The sequence below is a fragment of the Entelurus aequoreus genome, linkage group LG20 (assembly GCF_033978785.1).
Source record: "Entelurus aequoreus isolate RoL-2023_Sb linkage group LG20, RoL_Eaeq_v1.1, whole genome shotgun sequence".
Taxonomy (NCBI): domain Eukaryota; kingdom Metazoa; phylum Chordata; class Actinopteri; order Syngnathiformes; family Syngnathidae; genus Entelurus; species Entelurus aequoreus.
The window spans coordinates 42,158,029-42,182,800 of NC_084750.1; the positions used below are offsets into that span (position 1 = coordinate 42,158,029).

The following is a 24,772-nucleotide window of genomic DNA, read 5'->3' on the forward strand; positions in this document are numbered from 1 at the left end:
TTTACTGTAAAAATGCAGGGATTTTTTTCAATTTTACAGTCAAATTCCGGCAACTGAGCTTCCTTTTTTTTTTTCTTTTTTACCATAAAAACATCAGTACTGTTTTTCCATTCACAATAACATACACTACATTTTGAGGTGAAATTATTGCAATTTACCATATTTTTTTTACATTTGAATTTAAAAAAATCTATGCGTTGTGGCCCCCAAGTGGCCCCGGGGCCCGACTTTGGACACCCCTGCTACAAAGAGCCCTCAGAACATCTTTCTCCTGCCTATTAATGCTCCGCATTGGGCGAGCCGACGCGCCCCCACGCGTGTGCGTGTGCGCGCCGCCCCTGCTAAAAAGGGGTGTGTGATGCTGGCCGGGACTCAAACCCACGGCGTGTCCGTCAGTGCGCACGCAGCACCCGCGCAGGCAGACGCGGAGCAAACTTGGAGCTTTTTCTCACGTCGCCGAGGACTTATCACTATCTTTTTTTTTTTTTTTGTTCTCCCCATTTTTAACGAATACGTCCTGAACCTTTTTCGGGACTCTTTTTGTGGGAAAAAAAAAAAAAAAAAAAAAAAAAGGAGCGGGAGATCCGGAGAAGTCCTCCCCGCCGGAGCGCGTCTGAATGCGGGGAAGAGAGGCACGGAACCCCGGGGGGCTGCGGTGGTCTTCTACGTCACTCAAGCCGAATCCACGGTTCTTGTCTTTCGGAGTAAACCAAGAAAAGCAAGCGAGGGAGTGAATTAAGTCCTTTTTTCACCTTTTTGGGGAGAAAATTCACCTTTTTTTGCATAAATTGGAACAAAGTGGTGCGCTGGATGAATGCGCCTCGAACACAGGTGACCATTTTTATTTCTTCTATTATTATTATTATGACATTTAATACTTTTTAAACGACATAAAAACACATTTTTCTATGTAATTCTGCTTTTTCTTTAACACTATTCTGCTTGTACGGATTGAATTACGTTCTTTGTGCACGTTTCCGCGCACCAAGAGTGCAAATTGCGCCTGCAACAGTGTCATTTTGGACTATGTTTAAAGGACAAGCGGTAAGAAATGGATGGATTTGAGATGCATTTTTTGAAAAAAATGCGGCGATATTCTTCATTTTGTGGCGTAAAGTGTTCTTATAAGGAAGGGAGAGTGGTTATCTCGTGATTCTCATTCCATAGCGCAGCTTTTACGCAGGAAATACACTTTTTTGGAGGTTTAAAAAGACTTGCGTGGCGTGTAACATATTGATCACTGTAAAATAACATATCGATCACTGGAAAATAACATATTGATCACTATAAAAGAGGATAAGTTATCATTTAAGGTGATTCCCCCCCCTAAGGGGGGGAATCAAAAGGGAGAGTGGGGTATATCTCATTCCACAGCGCAGCTTTTACGCAGAAAAGACACTTTTTTGGAGGTTTAAAAAGACTTGCGTGGCGTGTAACATATCGATCACTGTAAAATAACATATTGATCACTATAAAAGAGGAGAAGTTATCATTTAAGGTGATTTTTCTCCCCCTAAGAAAGGGAGAGTGGGGTATATCTCATTCCACAGTGCAGCTTTTACCAGAAAATACACTTTTTTTGGAGGTTTAAAAAGACTTGCGTGGCGTGTAACATATTGATCACTGTAAAATAACATATTGATCACTGTAAAAGAGGATAAGTTATCATTTAAGGTGATTTTTCACCCCTAAGAAAGGGAGAGTGGGGTATATCTCATTCCACAGCGCAGAAAAAATACACTTTTTTGGAGGTTTAAAAAGACTTGCGTGGCGTGCAACATATTGATCACTGTAAAATAACATATTGATCACTGCAAAACAACATATTGATCATGTAAAAGAGGAGAAGTTATCATTTAAGGTGATTTTTCCCCCCTAAGAAAGGGAGAGTGGGGTATATCTCATTCCACAGCGCAGAAAAAAGCCACTTTTTTGGAGGTTTAAAAAGACCTGCGTGGCGTGTAACATATTGATCACTGTAAAATAACATATTGATCACTATAAAAGAGGAGAAGTTATCATTTAAGGTGATTTCCCCCCCCCCCCCTAAGAAAGGGAGAGTGGGGTATATCTCATTCCACAGCGCAGCTTTTACCAGAAAAGACACTTTTTTTGGAGGTTTAAAAAGACTTGCATGGCGTGTAACATATTGATCACTGTAAAATAACATATTGATCACTGTAAAAGAGGATAAGTTATCATATAAGGTGATTTCCCCCCCCCCTAAGAAAGGGAGAGTGGGGTATATCTCATTCCACAGCGCAGAAAAAAGACACTTTTTTGGAGGTTTAAAAAGACTTGCGTGGCGTGCAACATATTGATCACTGTAAAATAACATATTGATCACTGTAAAATAACATATTGATCACTATAAAAGAGGAGAAGTTATAATTTAAGGTGATTCCTCCCCCCTAAGAAAGGGAGAGTGGGGTATATCTCATTCCACAGCGCAGCTTTTACGCAGAAAGACACTTTTTTGGAGGTTTAAAAGGACTTGCGTGGCGTGTAACATATTGATCACTGTAAAATAACATATTGATCACTATAAAAGAGGATGAGTTATCATTTAAGGTGAGTTTCCCCCCTAAAAAAGGGAGAGTGGGGTATATCTCATTCCACAGCGCAACTTTTACGCGAAAAAAAGCCACTTTTTTGGAGGTTCAAAAAGACTTGCGTGGCGTGTAACATATTGATCACTGTAAAATAACATATTGATCACTATAAAAGAGGAGAAGTTATCATTTAAGGTGATTTTTTATCCCCTAAGAAAGGGAGAGTGGGGTATATCTCATTCCACAGCGCAGCTTTTACACAGAAAGACACTTTTTTGGAGGTTTAAAAAGAGTTGCGTGGCGTGTAACATATTGATCACTGTAAAATAACATATTGATCACTGTAAAAGAGGAGAAGTTATCATTTAAGGTGATTTTTTTCCCCCTAAGAAAGGGAGAGTGGGGTATATCTCATTCCACAGCGCAGAAAAAAGACACTTTTTTGGAGGTTTAAAAAGACTTGCGTGGCGTGCAACATATTGATCACTGCAAAACAACATATTGATCACTGCAAAACAACATATTGATCACTGTAAAAGAGGATAAGTTATCATTTAAAGTTATTTTTTCCCCCCTAAGAAAGGGAGAGTGGGGTATATCTCATTCCACAGCGCAGCTTACGCAGAAAGACACTTTTTTGGAGGTTTAAAAAGACTTGCGTGGCGTGTAACATATTGATCACTGTAAAATAACATATTGATCACTGTAAAAGAGGATAAGTTATCATTTAAGGTGATTTTTCCCCCCCTAAGAAAGGGAGAGTGGGGTATATCTCATTCCACAGCGCAGCTTTTACGCAGAAAGACACTTTTTTGGAGGTTTAAAAAGACCTGCGTGGCGTGTAACATATTGATCACTGTAAAATAACATATTGATCACTATAAAAGAGGATACGTTATCATTTAAGGTGAGTTTCCCCCCTAAGAAAGGGAGAGTGGGGTATATCTCATTCCACAGCGCAGAAAAAAGCCACTTTTTTGGAGGTTTAAAAAGACTTGCGTGGCGTGTAACATATTGATCACTGTAAAATTAGATATTGATCACTATAAAAGAGGAGAAGTTATCATTTAAAGTGATTTTTTTCCCCCTAAGAAAGGGAGAGTGGGGTATATCTCATTCCACAGTGCAGCTTTTACGCAGAAAGACACTTTTTTGGAGGTTTAAAAAGACTTGCGTGGCGTGCAACATATTGATCACAGTAAAATAACATATTGATCACTGTAAAATAACATATCGATCACTGTAAAAGAGGAGAAGTTATCATTTAAGATGATTTTCTCCCCTAAGAAAGGGAGAGTGGGGTATATCTCATTCCACAGCGCAGAAAAAAGCCACTTTTTTGGAGGTTTAAAAAGACTTGCGTGGCGTGTAACATATTGATCACTGTAAAATTAGATATTGATCACTATAAAAGAGGAGAAGTTATCATTTAAAGTGATTTTTTTCCCCCTAAGAAAGGGAGAGTGGGGTATATCTCATTCCACAGTGCAGCTTTTACGCAGAAAGACACTTTTTTGGAGGTTTAAAAAGACTTGCGTGGCGTGCAACATATTGATCACAGTAAAATAACATATTGATCACTGTAAAATAACATATCGATCACTGTAAAAGAGGAGAAGTTATCATTTAAGATGATTTTCTCCCCTAAGAAAGGGAGAGTGGGGTATATCTCATTCCACAGCGCAGAAAAAAGACACTTTTTTGGATGTTTAAAAAGACTTGCGTGGCGTGCAACATATTGATCATGTAAAAGAGGATAAGTTATCATTTAAGGTGATTTTTCCCCCCCCTAAGAAAGGGAGAGTGGGGTATATCTCATTCCACAGCGCAGCTTTTATGCGGAAAAAAGCCACTTTTTTGGAGGTTTAAAAAGACTTGCGTGGCGTGTAACATATCGATCACTGTAAAATAACATATTGATCACTGTAAAAGAGGAGAAGTTATCATTTAAGGTGATTTTTTCCCCCCCTAAGAAAGGGAGAGTGGGGTATATCTCATTCCACAGCGCAGAAAAAAGACACTTTTTTGGAGGTTTAAAAAGACTTGCGTGGCGTGTAACATATTGATCACTGTAAAATAACATATTGATCATGTAAACGAGGATAAGTTATCATTTAAAGTGATTTTTTCCCCCTAAAAAAGGGAGAGTGGGGTATATCTCATTCCACAGCGCAGCTTTTACCAGAAAATACACTTTTTTGGAGGTTTAAAAAGACTTGCGTGGCGTGTAACATATTGATCACTGCAAAACAACATATTGATCACTGTAAAAGAGGAGAAGTTATCATTTAAGGTGATCCCCCCCCCCCCCCCTAAGAAAGGGAGAGTGGGGTATATCTCATTCCACAGCGTAGCTTTTACGCAGAAATACACTTTTTTGGAGGTTTAAAAAGACTTGCGTGGCGTGTAACATATTGATCACTGCAAAAAAACATATTGATCACTATAAAAGAGGAGAAGTTATCATTTAAGGTGATTTTTTTCCCCTTAGGAAAGGGAGAGTGGGGTATATCTCATTCCACAGCGCAGAAAAAAGACACTTTTTTGGAGGTTTAAAAAGACTTGCGTGGCGTGTAACATATTGATCATTGTAAAATAACATATTGATCACTATAAAAGAGGAGAAGTTATCATTTAAGGTGATTTTTTTCCCCTTAGGAAAGGGAGAGTGGGGTATATCTCATTCCACAGTGCAGCTTTTACACAGAAATACACTTTTTTGGAGGTTTAAAAAGACTTCCGTGGCGTGCAACATATTGATCACTGCAAAAGAGGAGAAGTTATCATTTAAAGTGATTTTTTCCCCCCTAAGAAAGGGAGAGTGGGGTATATCTCATTCCACAGTGCAGCTTTTACCAGAAAATACACTTTTTTTTGGAGGTTTAAAAAGACTTGCGTGGCGTGTAACATATCGATCACTGTAAAATAACATATTGATCACTGTAAAAGAGGATAAGTTATCATTTAAGGTGATTTTCCCCCCCCTAAGAAAGGGAGAGTGGGGTATATCTCATTCCACAGCGCAGAAAAAAGACACTTTTTTGGAGGTTTAAAAAGACTTGCGTGGCGTGTAACATATTGATCACTGTAAAATAACATATTGATCATGTAAAAGAGGATAAGTTATCATTTAAAGTGATTTTTTCCCCCTAAGAAAGGGAGAGTGGGGTATATCTCATTCCACAGCGCAGAAAAAAGACACTTTTTTGGAGGTTTAAAAAGACTTGCGTGGCGTGTAACATATTGATCACTGTAAAATAACATATTGATCACTGTAAAAGAGGAGAAGTTATCATTTAAGGTGATTTGTCCCCCTTAGGAAAGGGAGAGTGGGGTATATCTCATTCCACAGCGCAGCTTTTACGCGGAAAAAAGCCACTTTTTTGGAGGTTTAAAAAGACTTGCGTGGCGTGTAACATATCGATCACTGTAAAATAACATATTGATCACTGCAAAACAACATATTGATCATGTAAAAGAGGAGAAGTTATCATTTAAGGTGATTATTTCCCCCCCTTGGAGTGGGAAAGAGCGCGCCTGAACCTGTCTCTCCTCCCCACAGCTCGTGGTTGCCTCCCGCGTGCAGCTCCTCCGTTGACGCAAAGAAGGACGTGGGAGTGGGAGTGGGTCGTGTCTCGGTGCCTATCACTCACGGGAGGAGAGGACACGGCTTGCCCGGGCGATGGGGAGAAGCGCGCAGTGGGCAATTGCGAGCGGAAACCGGATGCCGCAGACCTGAAAAAGCAGGGTTTTTTTTACCCCCCCTTGCTCCTGGAGGAGTTTATCTACGGATTTCTTCTTATACTTTTTGTTTTTTTCTGGTGGAGAACGAACCGAGGATGCATTGTGGATTAGTCCTGACCCTGTTGACGGGGACGCTCTCAGTGGTTCTGGCGTTCAAAAACGGTGAGTGTAAGACGTCTTGTTACCTTCCTCAATAATCCCTTTATGCGGTCTGCAAGGCGACTACTTCCCGTTGTTTGTCATTCAAATGTGGACTTTACAGTACAGATATGAACATTTTTGGTGGCATTAACTGGTTGCAGCGCAGGATGAAAGAGCAATAAGGTGCATTTACAAAAGAAGGTGCGGATATAAATAGTTTACTGTACAGATTAATAGCTTCAGGGCCGGCCCGTGGCATAGGCCGTATAGGCAAATGCTACGGGCGCCGTCCATCAGGGGGCGCCACGCCAGTGCCACAAATGTTGGAGGGGAAAAAAAAGAAGTTGGTACTATTATTTCTAAGTACATAAAATAATCCCACGTTAATTAAAATGCAAAGTAAAGCCTATTTAATAGAAATATTATTTGTTACAACATTACGCCCCCCCCTCCCCCGGCACGGTGCGCCCCCTCCTTTCCCGTATCGTGACTCTTTTTGGACGTCACCACATCAAAAAATCAACACAAGATGTCAAAACGGCCAAAACCGTCAGGTGCCCAGGGGAAGAAAAAAGAGAAAAGAAGAGGAGAAACGAGAAAAAGACAGAGGTAGCAGGTAGGTAACGTTAGCCTACATGAAATTATTTGTCTGTTACAGAATGTGATAGTAACCTGGCTTTTTAGCCACCTAAAATCTTGCCTAGGGCGCCAGATTGGTTAGGGCCTGGCCTGAATAGCTTGGATGATACCTTCAAATGTTCCAGTTCCATTCACACATTTAAAAAACACTTTAAGCTCAATGTCTTGAATCAACACAGTAGTTAATACTATAATCAATGTTATGGGATATAAATAATAATGGAAGTATAACTGTTAGTAAATAGTATATAATTGGTACAAACGTTGAACTAACAAGGATAGTTCACATGTCTTTATGTTGTGTTTACGTTGTGTAAAAAGTTTATTTATAATATGTTGTGCAAAAAAGGACATTTCCTAATTTTTGGAAGCTGTTATTTGACATTGTTTATAAGGTTAAGTGCAATAAGTGCTCGACTTCAGCCTAAACCCTTTCCGTTCAATTCATGAGTGTATTTCCAACATTTGTACGTCGCAATTTCCAGTTTCTCTTTTTCCGAACGTGTTCGAAAAGAAGTAGGAAGAAGCAGAGCTTATTTATTCCTACCCCCCTTTTTTTCCTTTTACGTAGCAACTGCTAGCACTTTTGTTCACTTCCCGTTCTCAAGGCCTTCACAAAATACTCCGTAAATAATAATAATCATAAATAGTCATGTGTATGTGTATTGTTGGTCTGTTATGGTGGTCATTTATCCCACGGTCCGTGAACAAACCGTGTGTAAAACTGTTTGTTTATTTTTGTTGACCGCTGACCGAAGAAATAATAAACTAAAGTAAACTAATATATTGCATGTTTATGGATGTTTTCTCTTTATAGTCCAGCCAGTTAATCCATTTTTTCCCTGATTATTCCTCCAATTTTCTCCTCATAATTAAAAAACTCTATCAAAATAATGTTTTTTAAAATAATAAACTAAACTAAACTAATATATTGCACGTTTATGGATGTTTAGTCTTTATAGTCCAGCCAGTTAATACATTTTTTTCCTGGTTATTCCTCCAATTTTCACTTCATAATTGAAAAATTATATCAAAATAATGTATTTTTTCAACAATAAACTAAACTAAACTAATATATTGCACATTTATGGATGTATTGTCTTTATAGTCCAGCCAGTTAATTCATTTGTTCCTCGTTATTCCTCCAATTTTCTCCTCATAATTGGAAAACTCTATCAAAATAATGTTTTTTAAAATAATAAACTAAACTAAACTGATATATTGCACGTTTATGGATGTATTGTCTTCATAGTCCAGCCAGTTAATCTGTTTTTATCCTGGTTATTCCTCCAATTTTCTCTTCATAATTGAAAAATTATATCAAAATAATGTTTTTTAAAATAATAAACTAAACTAAACTAATATATTGCACGTTTATGGATGTTTTGTCTTTGTAGTCCAGCCAGTTAATACATTTTTTTCCTGGTTATTCCTCAAATTTTCACTTCATAATTGAAAAATTCAATCAAAATAATGTTTTTTTTAAATAATAAACTAAACTAAACTAATATATTGCACATTTTTGGATGTATTGTCTTTATAGTCCAGCCAGTTAATCCATTTGTTCCTCATTATTCCTCCAATTTTCTCCTCATAATTGAAAAACTCTATCAAAATAATGTTTTTTAAAATAATAAACTAAACTAAACTAATATATTGCACGTTTATGGATGTATTGTCTTTATAGTCCAGCCAGTTAATAAATTTTTTTCCTGGTTATTCCTTTAATTTTCTCCTCATAATTGAAAAACTCTATCAAAATAATGTTTTTTAAAATAATAAACTAAACTAAACTAATATATTGCACGTTTATGGATGTTTTGTCTTCATAGTCCAGCCAGTTAATCCGTTGTTTTCCTGGTTATTCCTCCAATTTTCTCTTCATAATTGAAAAACTCCATCAAAATAATGTTTTTTAAAATAATAAACTAAACTAAACTAATATATTGCACGTTTATGGATGTATTGTTTTCATAGTGCAGCCGGTTAATCCATTTTTTCCTGGTTATTCCTCCAATTTTCTCCTCATAATTGAAAAACTCTATCAAAATAATGTTTTTTAAAATAATAAACTAAACTAAACTAATATATTGCACGTTTATGGATGTATTGTCTTTATAGTCCAGCCAGTTAATCCATTTTTTCCTGGTTATTCCTTCAATTTTCTCCTCATAGTTGAAAAACTCTATCAAAATAATGTTTTTTAAAATAATAAACTAAACTAAACTAATATATTGCACGTTTATGGATGTTTTGTCTTTATAGTCTAGCCAGTTAATCCATTTTTTTTCCTGGTTATTCCTCCAATTTTCTCCTCATAATTGGAAAACTCTATCAAAATAATGTTTTTTAAAATAATAAACTAAACTAAACTAATATATTGCATGTTTATGGATGTTTTGTCTTTATAGTCCAACCAGTTAATCCATTTTTTTTCCTGGTTATTCCTCCAATTTTCTCTTCATAATTGAAAAACTCTATCAAAATAATGTTTTTTAAAATAATAAACTAAACTTAACTAATATATTGCACGTTTATGGATGTTTTGTCGTTATAGTCCAGCCAGTTAATCCATTTTTTTCCTGGTTATTCCTCCAATTTTCTCTTCAAAATTGAAAAACTCTATCAAAATAATGTTTTTTAAAATAAAAAACTAAACTAAACTAATATATTGCACGTTCAGGGATGTTTTGTCTTCATAGTCCAGCCAGTTAATCATTTTTTTTCCTGGTTATTCCTTCAATTTTCTCTTCATAATTGAAAAATTCTATCAAAATAATGTTTTTTAAAATAATAAACTAAACTAAACTAATATATTGCACTTTTATGGATGTTTTGTCTTTATAGTCCAGACAGTTAATCCATTTTTTTCCTGGTTATTCCTCAAAATGTCTCTTCATAATTGGAAAACTCCATCACAATAATGTTTTTTAAAATAATAAACTAAACTAAACTAATATATTGCACATTCATGGATGTTTTGTCTTTATAGTCCAGCCAGTTAATCCATTTTTTTCCTGGTTATTCCTCCAATTTTCTCCTCATAATTTAAAAACTCTATCAAAATAATGTTTTTTAAAATAATAAACTAAACTAAACTAATATATTGCATGTTCATGGATGTTTTGTCTTTATAGTCCAGCCAGTTAATCCATTTTTTTCCTGGTTATTCCTCCAATTTTCTCCTCATAATTTAAAAACTCTATCAAAATAATGTTTTTTAAAATAATAAACTAAACTAAACTAATATATTGCATGTTTATGGATGTTTTGTCTTTATAGTCCAGCCAGTTAATCCGTTTTTTTCCTGTTTATTACTCCAATTTTCTTGTCATAATTGGAAAACTCTATCAAAATAATGTTTTTTAAAATAATAAACTAAACTAAACTAATATATTGCACGTTTATGGATGTTTTGTCTTCATAGTCCAGCCTGTTAATCCATTTTTTTCCTGTTTATTCCTCCAATTTTCTCTTCATAGTTGAAAAATTCTATCAAAATAATGTTTTTTAAAATAATAAACTAAACTAATATATTGCAAATTTATGGTTGTTTTGTCTTTATAGTCCAGCCAGTTAATCCGTTTTTTTCCTGTTTATTCCTCCAATTTTCTCCTCATAATTGGAAAACTCTATCAAAATATATTTTTTTTTAAATAATAAACTAAACTAAACTAATATATTGCACGTTTATGGATGTTTTGTCTTCATAGTCCAGCCAGTTAATCCATTTTTTTCCTGTTTATTCCTCAAATTTTCACTTCATAATTGAAAAATTCTATCAAAATAATGTTTTTTTTAAATAATAAACTAAACTAAACTAATATATTGCACGTTTATGGATGTTTTGTCTTCATAGTCCAGCCAGTTAATCCATTTTTTTCCTGTTTATTCCTCCAATTTTCTCTTCATAATTGAAAAACTCTATCAAAATAATGTTTTTTTTAAATAATAAACTAAACTAAACTAATATATTGCACGTTTATGGATGTTTTGTCTTCAGAGTCCAGCCAGTTAATCCATTTTTTTTCCTGTTTATTCCTCCAATTTTCTCAATTTTAGTATTTATTTATTCATTTTTAATGTTATTACTTATGCAGTATTATGTGAATAAATGGACAAAAGTGTTAGCAACTGCTGGGGTAGGATTAAATGAGCTCTGCTTCTTCCTACTCCTTTTCTCAGGATTCTAAGAACATTACTGTCATATTTAGTAAAAAAAAAAATATATATATATTTGTGTTTCCAGAAAGCAAAGGACTATTAGTCTTATTCAGTATATTCATGAGCACCAGCACCCTTTACAGTACACATTTGATTTATTCCATTTACTGTAATTTACGGACTATAGAGCGCACCTTTATGTAAGCCACACCCACTAAACTTGAGGAAAAAAAACGATATTTTCCATATATTAGGCTCACCTGACTATAAGTCGCAGATATTTACGTTGTGAAGTGAGTTATTTACACAGAAAAAATATTCTGTAAATGATTATTTACATACCTTAACTGTTTCCAAACGGTGCCTGCAAGGCGGCAGTAAAACGGCTGATCAAACAAAACAGAAGACCCGCTAGCTGCGCAAGCTAGCTCTCCAATAAGCCAAACGGACTGAAATAACAAGTTTGTGTACACATTTGAAGCGCTCCCTCTCTGGCCAACATATGCAATAACAAGTTTGTGTACAAATTTGAAGTGCTCCCCCTCTGGTCGACATATGAAATAACAAGTGTTTGTAAAAATTGGAAATGTGCCCCATTTGGCCAAAATGTATTTAAAATATATATATATATATGTATATAGAGACATACTGTAATAACTTGAAGTAAATAATGAAGAATAAAAAACAATTACAAACCAAAAATTCCCTCAAAAATATGAATGAACTAAAAGCAGTCTTTTTCTCACAGTGTGTCGACTTTTTTCGTATAAAATTGGGAACAATTTCTCATATTCTTTCTGTTTCTGTGATATTGCAATATTTTCTGGTAAATTGTTAGTTTTTTTTATGTAAAATGATAACTTTTTAATGCAAAATGGTGACATTTGTCATATCAAATTCTGACTTTTATCACATTATTGCCTTTTTTTTTTTTTTTTGTTCTTGTAAAATAGTGAAATTTTTGGAGTAAAATTATGACTTTTGTCATAATTTTGCTGAATAAAATTCTGATTATTATTATAATATTGCCAAAAATTTGAAAGTTTTCTTATAAAATTGTGACTTTTGTCGGGTAAAATGACGACTCTTTTCATAAAATTGTCAGAATTTTAAGCTTTTCTTGTAAAATTGCGACTGTTATCGAGTCAAATTCCAACTTTTATCATAATATTGCACAAATGTTCAGTTTTTCTTGTAAAAATGTTGACTGGCGTTGAGTAAAACGACGACTTTTATATTATAATACCGCCAAAATTCTATGTTTTTTTTTGTGAAATTGTGACCTTTTTCTTGTGAAATTCCAACTCATTTTTCACAACAAGCTTTTTTTTTATATTTGCAAAGTATGTATATATTATTAATGTTGTAAATACACATCTTTACATATCTAGAAAGGGTGTTTGCAAACCTTCCAAAAGCACATTTTTCTAGTAAAACTGGATTGCATTGTTGTGGTATTGTTGTGTATTGTTTTGTTGATTGATTAATAAATACATTTTAAAAAAAATAAATAAATAAAAATATATATTTATATATATATATAAATGTGAAGTTACAGTACACAATACTTTGTTGGAGTATTGTGAAAAAAATACTCGTATAAGCTGGGAAATTCGGATAATTTTACTGTGTATTTCGAAAAACTGTGCATAAAAACATATAATACTTTAAAAAAAATAGCCTGCAAAACATAAACAATTGTCATAGTATTGAATCATCATGAAAAGTTTGCACGTTTTATGACATAAAAGTGATATTTTTCTGTTTTTGTGCATTTATTTTGAGTATATTTGCATTCGGAAAACAAACACAACTTGACCAAGAACAAAAATTAAAAGATTAATAAATAAAAAAATATAAAAATTAATAAAAAGAACAAAAATTAAGGCGTTTGTAGCAAAAAGAGGACAATATAACACGTCATAGAGTTAAAAATAGGACATAATAAAAATAGAGCATGGACACTAATATGTCAATAATTTATTCATATTTAATGTTATTACTTATGGAGTATATTGTGAATAATTGAGAACAGGAAGTAAACACAATGTATAATGTAAAGGAAAAGGGGTCGGATTAAATAAGCTCTGCTTCTTCCTACTCCTTTTCCAACATTTTGAATGGAGAAAGTGGAGATTGTGATGTATCATGTTGTATGCATGCATGTGTGATGTATCATGTTGCTTGTATGCATGTGTGATGTATCATGTTGCATGCATGCATGTGTGATGTATCATGTATGCATGCATGTGTGATGTATCATGTTGTATGCATGCATGTGTGATGTATCATGTTGTATGCATGCATGTGTGATGTATCATGTTGTATGCATGCATGTGTGATGTATCATGTTGTATGCATGCATGTGTGATGCATCATGTTGCATGCATGCATGCATGTGTGATGTATCATGTTGTATGCATGCATGTGTGATGTATCATGTTGTATGCATGCATGTGTGATGTATCATGTTGTATGCATGCGTGTGTGATGTATCATGTTGCATGCATGCATGTGTGATGTATCATGTTGTATGCATGCATGTGTGATGTATCATGTTGCATGCATGCATGCATGTGTGATGCATCATGTTGCATGCATGCATGTGTGATGTATCATGTTGCATGCATGCATGTGTGATGTTTCATGTTGTATGCATGCATGTGTGATGCATCATGTTGTATGCATGCATGTGTGATGTATCATGTTGTATGCGTGCATGTGTGATGTACCATGTTGTATGCATGCATGTGTGATGTATCATGTATGCATGCATGTGTGATGTATCATGTTGTATGCATGCATGTGTGATGTATCATGTTGCATGCATGCATGTGTGATGTATTATGTTGTATGCATGCGTGTGTGTGATGCATCATGTTGTATGCAGGCATGTGTGATGTATCATGTTGTATGCATGCATGTGTGATGCATCATGTTGTATGCATGCATGTGTGATGTATCATGTTATATGCATGCATGTGTGATGTATCATGTTGCATGCATGCATGCATGCATGTGTGATGCATCATGTTGCATGCATGCATGTGTGATGTATCATGTTGCATGCATGCATGTGTGATGTTTCATGTTGCATGCATGCATGTGTGATGTTTCATGTTGTATGCATGCATGTGTGATGCATCATGTTGTATGCATGCATGTGTGATGTATCATGTTGTATGCATGCATGTGTGATGTATCATGTTGTATGCATGCATGTGTGATGCATCATGTTGCATGCATGCATGCATGTGTGATGTATCATGTTGTATGCATGCATGTGTGATGCATCATGTTGTATGCATGCATGTGTGATGTATCATGTTGTATGCAAAAATACTGTTGAAATTCTGATCATTTTATTGTGTAGTTTGACAAACGGTATGCAAAAACATATAATACTTTTAAAAAAAAATAGCACTGCAAAACATAAACAATCGTTATGATATTGAATCATCTCGAAACAGTTTGCATGTTTTATGACATAAAAGTCATATTTATGTGTTTATTTTGAGTATATTTACATTCAGATAACTTCAACAACAAAAAAACTTTATCAAGAGCAGCGTCAGCAAAGAGAGAACAATACAACACAATATTCTAACTCAAGTTATTCAGCTCGCGGGTCTTCTGTTTTGTTTAAACAGCCGTTTTACTGCCGCCTTGCAGGCACCGCTTGGAAACATTTAAGGTACGTAAAATAAACATTTACAGAATATTTTTCTGTGTCAATAACTCACTTCACACCGTAAATATCTGCGACTTAGAGTCAGGTGCGCCTTCGGTGGCCTAGTGGTTAGAGTGTCCGCCCCGAGATGGGTAGGTCGTGAGTTCAAACCCCAAAGGCTATAAAAAAAATGGGACCCGTTACCTCCCGTTAACTCAGCATCTAGGGTTGGAATTGGGCTACCAGTTTGATACACACTTCAATATATTGCCAGAAATAGCCAATTTGCTCAATTTACCTTTAACTCTATGTTATTATTGATAATTAATGATATTTACACTTAATTGAGCGGTTTAAAAGAGGAGAAAACACGAAAAAAAAATGACAATTAAATTTTGAAACATAGTTTATCTTCAATTTCGACTCTTTAAAATTCAAAATTCAGCCGAAAAAAAGAAGAGAAAAACTAGCTAATTCGAATCTTTTTGATAAAATAAAAAAAAAAATTCATGGAACATCATTAGTCATTTTTCCTGATGAAGATTAATTTTAGAATTTTGATGACATGTTTTAAATAGGTTAAAATCCAATCTGCACTTTGTTAGAATATATAACAACTTGGACCAAGCTATATTTCTAACAAAGACAAATCATTATTTCTTCTAGATTTTCCAGAACAAAAATTTTAAAAGAAATTCAAAAGCCTTTGAAATAATATTTAAATTTGATTCTACAGATTTTCTAGATTTACCAGAATTGTTTTAATTTTAATCATAATAAGTTTGAAGAAATATTTCACAAATATTCTTCGTCGAAAAAACAGAAGCTAAAATGAAGAATTAAATTAAAATGTATTTATTATTCTTTACAATAACATTTTTTTATTTACTTGAACATTGATTTAAATTGTCAGGAAAGAAGAGGAAGGAATTTAAAAGGTAAAAAGGTATATGTGTTTAAAAATCCTAAAATCATTTTTAAGGTTGTATTTTTTCTCTAAAATTGTCTTTCTGAAAGTTATAAGAGGCAAAGTAAAAAAAATGATGAATTTATTTAAACAAGTGAAGACCAAGTCTTTAAAATATTTTCTTGGATTTTCAAATTCTATTTGAGTTTTGTCTCTCTTAGAATTAAAAATGTCGGGCAAAGCGAGACCAGCTTGCTAGTAAATAAACTATTTAAAAAATAGAGGCAGCTCACTGGTAAGTGCTGCTATTTGAGCTATTTTTAGAACAGGCCAGCGGGCTACTCATCTGGTCCTTACGGGCTACCTGGTGCCCGCGGGCACCGCGTTGGTGACCCCTGCTGTAAACAATGTGATAATACAGCATATTGCCCATAGGGTGTCAAATATTGCACATTAAATTCCAATTGCATGGTTCAACACATCATAATAATCCCCCCCCAGAAAACGGATTAACCGGCTGGACTATAAAGACAATATAACATACGTCCATAAACGTGGATGCATATGCAACAAGTGCAATATATTTACTGTATATGTACACTCAATCTATTTATATCTGCACCTTCTTTTTGTAAATGCACCTTATCCTGCACCACAACCAGCTAATGCCACCAAATGTCATTGTTATCTGTACTGTAGACTTCAAATTTGAATGACAACAAAAAGGAAGTCTAATTAATTTATTTATTTATAATTAAGTCCAAATTTCACTTCTAATATTCTTCAAAATGGAATGATCGTTTCCTTAAACCCTCTTTGCACGTTATTGCACTTCCTTATCTGTGCTCCTTGCAGTGGAACTAAAACAAAGAATTAGAGATGTCCGATAATATCGGTCTGCCGATATTATCGGCCGATAAATGCGTTAAAATGTAATATCGGAAATTATCGGTATCGGTTTTTTTTATTATCAGTATCGTGTTTTTTTTTTTTTTTTTTAATTAAATCCACATAAAAAACACAAGATACACTTGCAATCAGTGCACCAACCCAAAAAACCTCCCTCCCCCATTTACACTCATTCACACAAAAGGGTTGTTTCTTTCTGTTATTAATATTCTGCTTCCTACATTATATATCAATATATATCAATACAGTCTGCAAGGGATACAGTCCGTAAGCACACATGATTGTGCGTGCTGCTGCTCCACTAATAATACTAACCTTTAACACTTAATTTTTTCATTAATTACTAGTTTCTATGTAACTGTTTTTATATTGTTTTACTTTATTTTTTATTCAAGAAAATGTTTTTAATTTATTTATCTTATTTTATTTGATTCATTTTTTTAAAAAGTACCTTATCTTCACCATACCTGGTTGTCCAAATTAGGCATAATAATGTGTTGATTCCACGACTGTATATATCGGTTGATATCGGTATCGGTTGATATCGGTATCGGTAATTAAAGAATTGGACAATATCGGCATATCGGATATCGGCAAAAAGCCATTATCGGACATCCCTACAAAGAATGTTTTTGATGAAGCCCCTGAAAGTTTGCACTTTTCTCCCGCAGACAAATGCGGGGGGAACGTCCGCATCTCAAACGCCAACTACCTCACTTCGCCCGGGTACCCCATGTCGTACGCCTCCTCCCAGCGCTGCGCGTGGGTGATCACGGCCCCGGGCCCCCACCAGCGGATCCTCATCAACTTCAATCCACATTTTGACCTGGAGGACCGGGAGTGCAAGTAGGTCCTCTTTAAAACCTGCTTCCAATGACAAGAGGATGCTCAAACTATGGCAGCAGTATGAGTTCCCTCTTCTTGCCATGGAACTGCGCCCTCTGGTGTTCATGTGCGGTACTGCCGCCACCAAGACTGTCTCTGCAGGGTTATTTGATTGTGAAAGGTTCTCACTTCCTGTCTTTGGCTGAAATAACTCGCTCTATTTTGTTAATTGGGCAGCCCAATCATCACCAGAGGGTGTTTTTGTCGCTTGAAACTGTTTTTTTTTTTCAACCTTTAACACTCTGTCATTGGGATTTTCATTGATATGTTTGCAAAAAGGGGCTTTTTTCTGCCTAATAAGGTCACGCTGCACAGTAATAATAATAATAATAAATAATAATAGATTGTATTTGTAAAAAGCACTTTACATTGAGTAAACAACCTCAAAGTGCTACAGTGTATTAAAAAAACAAAAAATAAATAAATAAATAAATCAAAAGATAATAAAAATAAAAAAATAAAACAAAAACTTGAACAGCCTAATAGCTAGAACTGGTATGCATATATCTAAAAAAAAAGAAAGCTTTTTTAAAAAAAAAAAAAAGTTTTTTAAGCCTTTTTTAAAAGCATACACAGTCTGTGGTGCCCTCAGGTGGTCAGGGAGAAGCGACAAATGCAGACTCACCGAATTGACCTTTTTTGTGATCTGTAAAGTTCAACTAGCAATAATGATAATAATAATAATAGATTTTATTTGTAAAAAGCCCTTTACGCTGAGCAAACAACCTCAAAGTGCTACAGTGTATTAAAAAAAAAAGAAAAAAGATAATACAAATAAATACTAATAAATATTGGAACTAGTATGCATATATCGAAAAAAAGAAGGGTTTTTAAGCCTTTTTTAAAAGCATCCACAGTCTGTGGTGCCCTCAGGTGGTCAGGGAGAGGCGACAAATGCGGACTCACCGAATTGACCTTTTTTGTGATCTGTAAAGTTCAACTAGAAATAATAATAATATTAATAGATTTGATTTGTAAAAAAGCACTTTACGTTGAGCAAACAACCTCAAAGTGCTACAGTGTATTAAAAAAGAAAAGAAAACAGATAATACAGATAAATAAAAATAAAACTAGAACTAGCACGCATATATCTAAAAAAAAAAAGGCTTTTTTTTAAAAAAAAAAGAAGGGTTTTTAAGCCTTTTTTAAAAGCATCCACAGTCTGTGGTGCCCTCAGGTGGTCAGGGAGAGGCGACAAACGCGGACTCACCGAATTGACCTTTTTTGTGATCTGTAAAGTTCAACTAGCAATAATGATAATAACAATAATAATAGATTTTATTTGTAAAAAGTACTTTACGTTGAGAAAACAACCTCAAAGTGCTGCAGTGTGTTAAAAAAAAAAGAAAAAAAGATAATACAAATAAATACAAATAAATATTAGAACTAGTATGCATATATCTAAAAAAAAAAAAGGCTTTTTTAAAAAGAAAGGTTTTTAAGCCTTTTTTAAAAGCATCCACGGTCTGTGGTGCCCTCAGGTGGTCAGGGAGAGGCGACAAATGCGGACTCACCGAATTGACCTTTTTTGTGATCTGTAAAGTTCAACTAGCAATAATAATAATAATAATATATTTTATTTGTAAAAAGCACTTTACGTTGAGCAAACAACCTCAAAGTGCTACAGTGTGTTAAAAAAAAAAGAAAAAAGATAATACAAATAAATACAAAAAAAAACTAGAACTAGTATACATATATCTAAAAAAAAGGCTTTTTTAAAAAGAAAGGTTTTTAAGCCTTTTTTGAAAGCATCCACAGTCTGTGGTGCCCTCAGGTGGTCAGGGAGAGGCGACATATGCGGACTCGCCAAATTGACCTTTTTTGTGATCTGTAAAGTTCAACTAGCAATAATGATAATAATAATAATAATAGATTTTATTTGTAAAAAAGCACTTTACGCTGAGCAAACAACCTCAAAGTGCTACAGTATGTAAAAAAAAAAAAAAAAAAAAGATAATACTAATAAATACAAATTAAAAACTAGAACTAGTATGCATATATCTTAAAAAAAAAGAAGGTTTTTAAAAAAAAAAAAAAAAGTTTTTAAGCCTTTTTTAAAAGCATCCACAGTCTGTGGTGCCCTCAGGTGGTCAGGGAGAGGCGACAAACGCGGACTCACCGAATTGACCTTTTTTGTGATCTGTAAAGTTCAACTAGCAATAATAATAATAATAATAATAATATATTTTATTTGTAAAAAAAACACTTTACGTTGAGCAAACAACCTCAAAGTGCTATAGTGTGTTAAAAAAGAAAAAGAAAAAAGATAATACAAATAAATACAAATAAAATCTAGAACTAGCACGCATATATCTAAAAAAAAGGCTTTTTTTAAAAAAAAGAAGGGTTTTTAAGCCTTTTTTAAAAGCATCCACAGTCTGTGGTGCCCTCAGGTGGTCAGGGAGAGGCGACAAACGCGGACTCACCGAATTGACCTTTTTTGTGATCTGTAAAGTTCAACTAGCAATAATGATAATAACAATAATAATAGATTTTATTTGTAAAAAAAGCACTTTACGTTGAGCAAACAACCTCAAAGTGCTACAGTGTGTAAAAAAAAAAAAAAAGATAATACAAGTAAATACAAATTAAAAACTAGAACTAGTATGCATATATCTTAAAAAACGTTGTTTTTTTTTTTAAATAAAGGTTTTTAAGCCTTTATTAAAAGCATCCACAGTCTGTGGTGCCCTCAGGTGGTCAGGGAGAGGCGACAAATGCGGACTCACCAAATTGACCTTTTTTGTGATCTGTAAAGTTCAACTAGCAATAATTATAATGATAATAATAATAGATTTTATTTGTAATAAGCACTTTACGTTGAGCAAACAACCTCAAAGTGCTGCAGTGTGTTAAAAAAAAAAAATAGATAATACAAATAAATACAAATTAAAAACTAGAACTAGTATGCATATATCTTAAAAAAAAGGTTGTTTTTTTTAAATAAAGGATTTTAAGCCTTTTTTAAAAGCATCCACAGTCTGTGGTGCCCTCAGGTGGTCAGGGAGAGCGTTTCCACAGACTGGGAGCGGCGGAGCAGAAAAGCCCGGTCTCCCATTGTTCGTAGCTTCGTCCTCGGAGGTTGGAGGAGGTTAGCTTGTCCGGAGCTGAGGTGTCGTGTGGAGGATTTGGGGGGGGGGGGGGGGGGGGGGGGTGTCCATGTACTGATTTGGGGGGGTGTGCCCATGTACTGATTTGGGGGGGTGTGTCCATGTACTGATTTGGGGGGGGTGTCCATGTACTGATGAATGCACAGATAGAAAAGTACAATTTCAGCACAATTGATAATAACTATAGCAACGGCCCTTAATGATAAAAGTTGTGTGATAACTTACACATAATTATTCTAAGGCGCACTGTCGAGTTTTGAGAAAATGAAAGGATTTGAAGTGCGCCTTATAGTCCAGAAAATACGGTAAGCAAAGTTTGGTCTTACACAATTGCTATTTCTTCACAATCAAAATATATATATATATTCATATAGGATTTTTTTTGTGCACTATTGACACCCAAAAGTTGGTGGTCTTAAATAAACTTACACGAGTGGCGTTCACTCACGTTGCGTTTAGACTGGAGTCACATTTGAAAAGATCGGATTCCAATCTGGTTCAGGACTACTTCCTGACGCGGCCTGAATCCGATGCCCAAAGATCGGATTTGAAGCACTTTAGTGGGTTTAGACCGGCAGCAACAACTAAAAAAAAAAAAAAATCCGATCCGTGTCACTTGAGGGCAAAACAATCCGATTAGTGGGCCGGTGAGAACCCTGCGACGCTGAAGCACAAAGTTGTGAGCGATCCGACTCAACAAAGGAAGCCCACCTGCTGTCAGATAGTGACACCAGAGACAGTAATGTGATGAGTCCTGGTCTTTGTCGCTGCCCAGAGGTGAGTCTTGCCTCGGTAGACTGCCTCCCTCTGATTGTGTGTGTGTGTGTGTGTGTGTGTGTGTGTGTGTGTGTGTGTGTGTGTGTGTGTGTGTGTGTGTGTGTGTGTGTGTGTGTGTGTGTGTGTGTGTGTGTGTTCTCGTATTTCCCCCCTTCTTGAGACATCAACAGGGAAAAGTACCATCCATATGAGGAGGTGTGAACAAGTTAGGACCAAAATCATGGTCCCAATACAGAAAAGCATTGCATCTAATAGAGAGCCAAATACTAGAGTCCGTGAACATTGCTCCAAAGTCTGGATTTTTTTGTTGATTTAATGTGCTGAGACAGTAAGGTGATGAGTCCTGGTCTTTGTTGTTGAGTCTTGCCTTGGTGTGTGTGTGTGTGTGTGTGTGTGTGTGTGTGTGTGTGTGTGTGTGTGTGTGTGTGGGTGTGTGTGTGTGTGTGTGTGTGTGTGTGTGTGTGTGTGTGTGTGTGTGTGTGTGTGTGTGTGTGTGTGTGTGTGTGTGTGTGTGTGCGTGTGTGTGTGAAATAAGGGAAAGTTGCGTCCATATGAGGACCGGTGAACAAGTGATGATATAAATCCTGGTCCCAATACAGAAAACCATTGCATCTAATAGAGAGCCAAATACTAGAGTCCGTGAACATTGCTCCAAAGTCAGGATTTTTTTGTTGATTTAAAGTGCTGAGACAGTAATGTGATGAGTCCTGGTCTTTGTTGTTGAGTCTTGCCTTGGTAGACTGCCTCCCTCTGATTGTGTGTGTGTGTGTGTGTGTGTGTGTGTGTGTGTGTGTGTGTGTGTGTGTGTGTGTGTGTGTGTGTGTGTGTGTGTGTGTGTGTGTGTGTGTGTGTGTGTGTTTGTTTCTGCCCCTCTTGAGACATCCATAAGGTAAAGTTCCGTCCATATAAGGACCGGTGAACAAGTGATGACATAAATCATGGTCCCAATACAGAAAAGCATTGCATCTAATAGAGAGCCAAATACTAGAGTCCGTGAACATTGCTCCAAAGTCAGGATTTTTTTGTTGATTTAATGTGCTGAGTCCTGGTCTTTGTTGTTGAGTCTTGCCTGGGTAGACTGCCTCCCTCTGATTGTGCGTGTGTGTGTGTGTGTGTGTGTGTGTGTGTGTGTGTGTGTGTGTGTGTGTGTGTGTGTGTGTGTGTGTGTGTGTGTGTGTTCTCGTATTTCCCCCCTTCTTGAAACATCAACAAGGTAAAGTACCGTCCATATGAGGAGGTGTGAACAAGTGATGACATAAGTCATGGTCCCAATACAGAAAAGCATTGTATCTAATAGAGAGCCAAATACTAGAGTCCGTGAACATTGCTCCAAAGTCAGGATTTTTTTGTTGATTTAATGTGCTGAGACAGTAAGGTGATGAGTCCTGGTCTTTGTTGTTGAGTCTTGCCTTGGTGTGTGTGTGTGTGTGTGTGTGTGTGTGTGTGTGTGTGTGTGTGTGTGTGTGTGTGTGTGTGTGTGTGTGTGTGTGTGTGTGTGTGTGTGTGTGTGTGTGTGTGTGTGTGTGTGTGTGTGTGTGTGTGTGTGTGTGTGTGTGTGTCTCAGCTGTTTGTTTACGCTGCAGGGCTCCAGAGAGTACAGGGCTCTCCTGGATCCTCTTACTGTATCCTCGGTCCACCCAGCAAAACCTGGTTGTTACTCTCCTTTTGTCCCTCACTGAATGGCTCCTCTTTCTTGGTTTTTAACCCCCGCTTTAACCCAACTTTAGATTAATGGCTGCGTGTCTTCCTTTAAAGACTGAATGATTCTTCTGTCGGGTCTGATTTCAGCAGCAAGAGGGACTCTCAAAGTGTCCCAGAAAGCAGAGCAGGGACGCTGACAATGCTAATATAATTAGCCAGGAATGAATTTCCTGTGTTTAAAAACCAAAAAAAAAAAAAAAAAAACACAAGGAAAAGAATGGAGTCTGTGCAAGTTCAGGGAAGGCAGCTTTCCAGGAAGGGGAGAGGGTGAGGAGTTAGCTGGTTGGGTGTCTTTATACAAATAACACACTTTAATACAGTAAATAATTCATGTGAATAACATAAATACAGTCTATTATACAACATTATCCACACGTGAATAATATACATACAGTCTATTATACAGCATTATTCACATGTGAATAACATAAATACAGTCTGTTATACAGCATTATTCACATGTGAATAATATAAATACAGTCTATTATACAGTATTATTCACGTGTGAATAACATAAATACAGTCTATTATACAGCATTATTCACGTGTGAATAATATACATACAGTCTATTATACAGCATTATTCACATGTGAATAATATAAATACAGTCTATTATACAGCATTATTCACATGTGAATAACATAAATACAGTCTATTATACAGCATTATTTACATGTGAATAACATAAATACAGTCTATTATACAGCATTATTCGCATGTGAATAATATAAATACAGTCTGTTATACAGTATTATTCACATGTGAATAACATAAATACAGTCTGTTATACAGTGTTATTCACATGTGAATAACATAAATACAGTCTATTATACAGCATTATTCACATGTGAATAATATAAATACAGTCTGTTATACAGCATTATTCACATGTGAATAACATAAATACAGTCTGTTATATAGCATTATTCACATATGAATAATATAAATACAGTCTATTATACAGCATTATTCACGTGTGAATAACATAAATACAGTCTGTTATACAGCATTATTCACATATGAATAATATAAATACAGTCTATTATACAGCATTATTCACATATGAATAATATAAATACAGTCTATTATACAGCGTTATTCACATGTGAATAATATAAATACAGTCTGTTATACAGCATTATTCACATGTGAATAATATAAATACAGTCTATTATACAGCGTTATTCACATGTAAATAATATACATACAGTCTATTATACATCATTATTCACAAGTGAATAACATAAATACAGGCTATTATACAGCATTGTTCACATGTGACTAACATAAATACAGTCTATTATACAGCATTATTCACGTGTGAATAACATAAATACAGTCTATTATACAGTATTATTCACGTGTGAATAACATAAATACAGTCTATTATACAGCATTATTCACATGTGAATAACATAAATACAGTCTGTTATACAGCATTATTCACATGTGAATAACATAAATACAGTCTATTATACAGCATTATTCACATGTGAATAATATAAATACAGTCTGTTATACAGTATTATTCACATGTGAATAACATAAATACAGTCTGTTATACAGTGTTAT

General features: G+C 35.0%; 1 protein-coding gene across 1 annotated transcript in view; it reads left to right on the top strand.

Annotated features, from left to right (window-relative positions):
* Positions 1–552: 552 nt before the first annotated feature.
* LOC133635736 (neuropilin-1a-like) overlaps positions 553–24,772 on the top strand; it is a 179,648-nt gene continuing 155,428 nt past the window's right edge. The window contains exons 1-3 of the mRNA XM_062028986.1: positions 553–831; positions 6,115–6,458; positions 17,398–17,572. Coding sequence (XP_061884970.1) covers positions 815–831; positions 6,115–6,458; positions 17,398–17,572 — 536 coding nt within the window. The 5' untranslated portion in view covers positions 553–814. The remainder of the gene's footprint in view (positions 832–6,114; positions 6,459–17,397; positions 17,573–24,772) is intronic.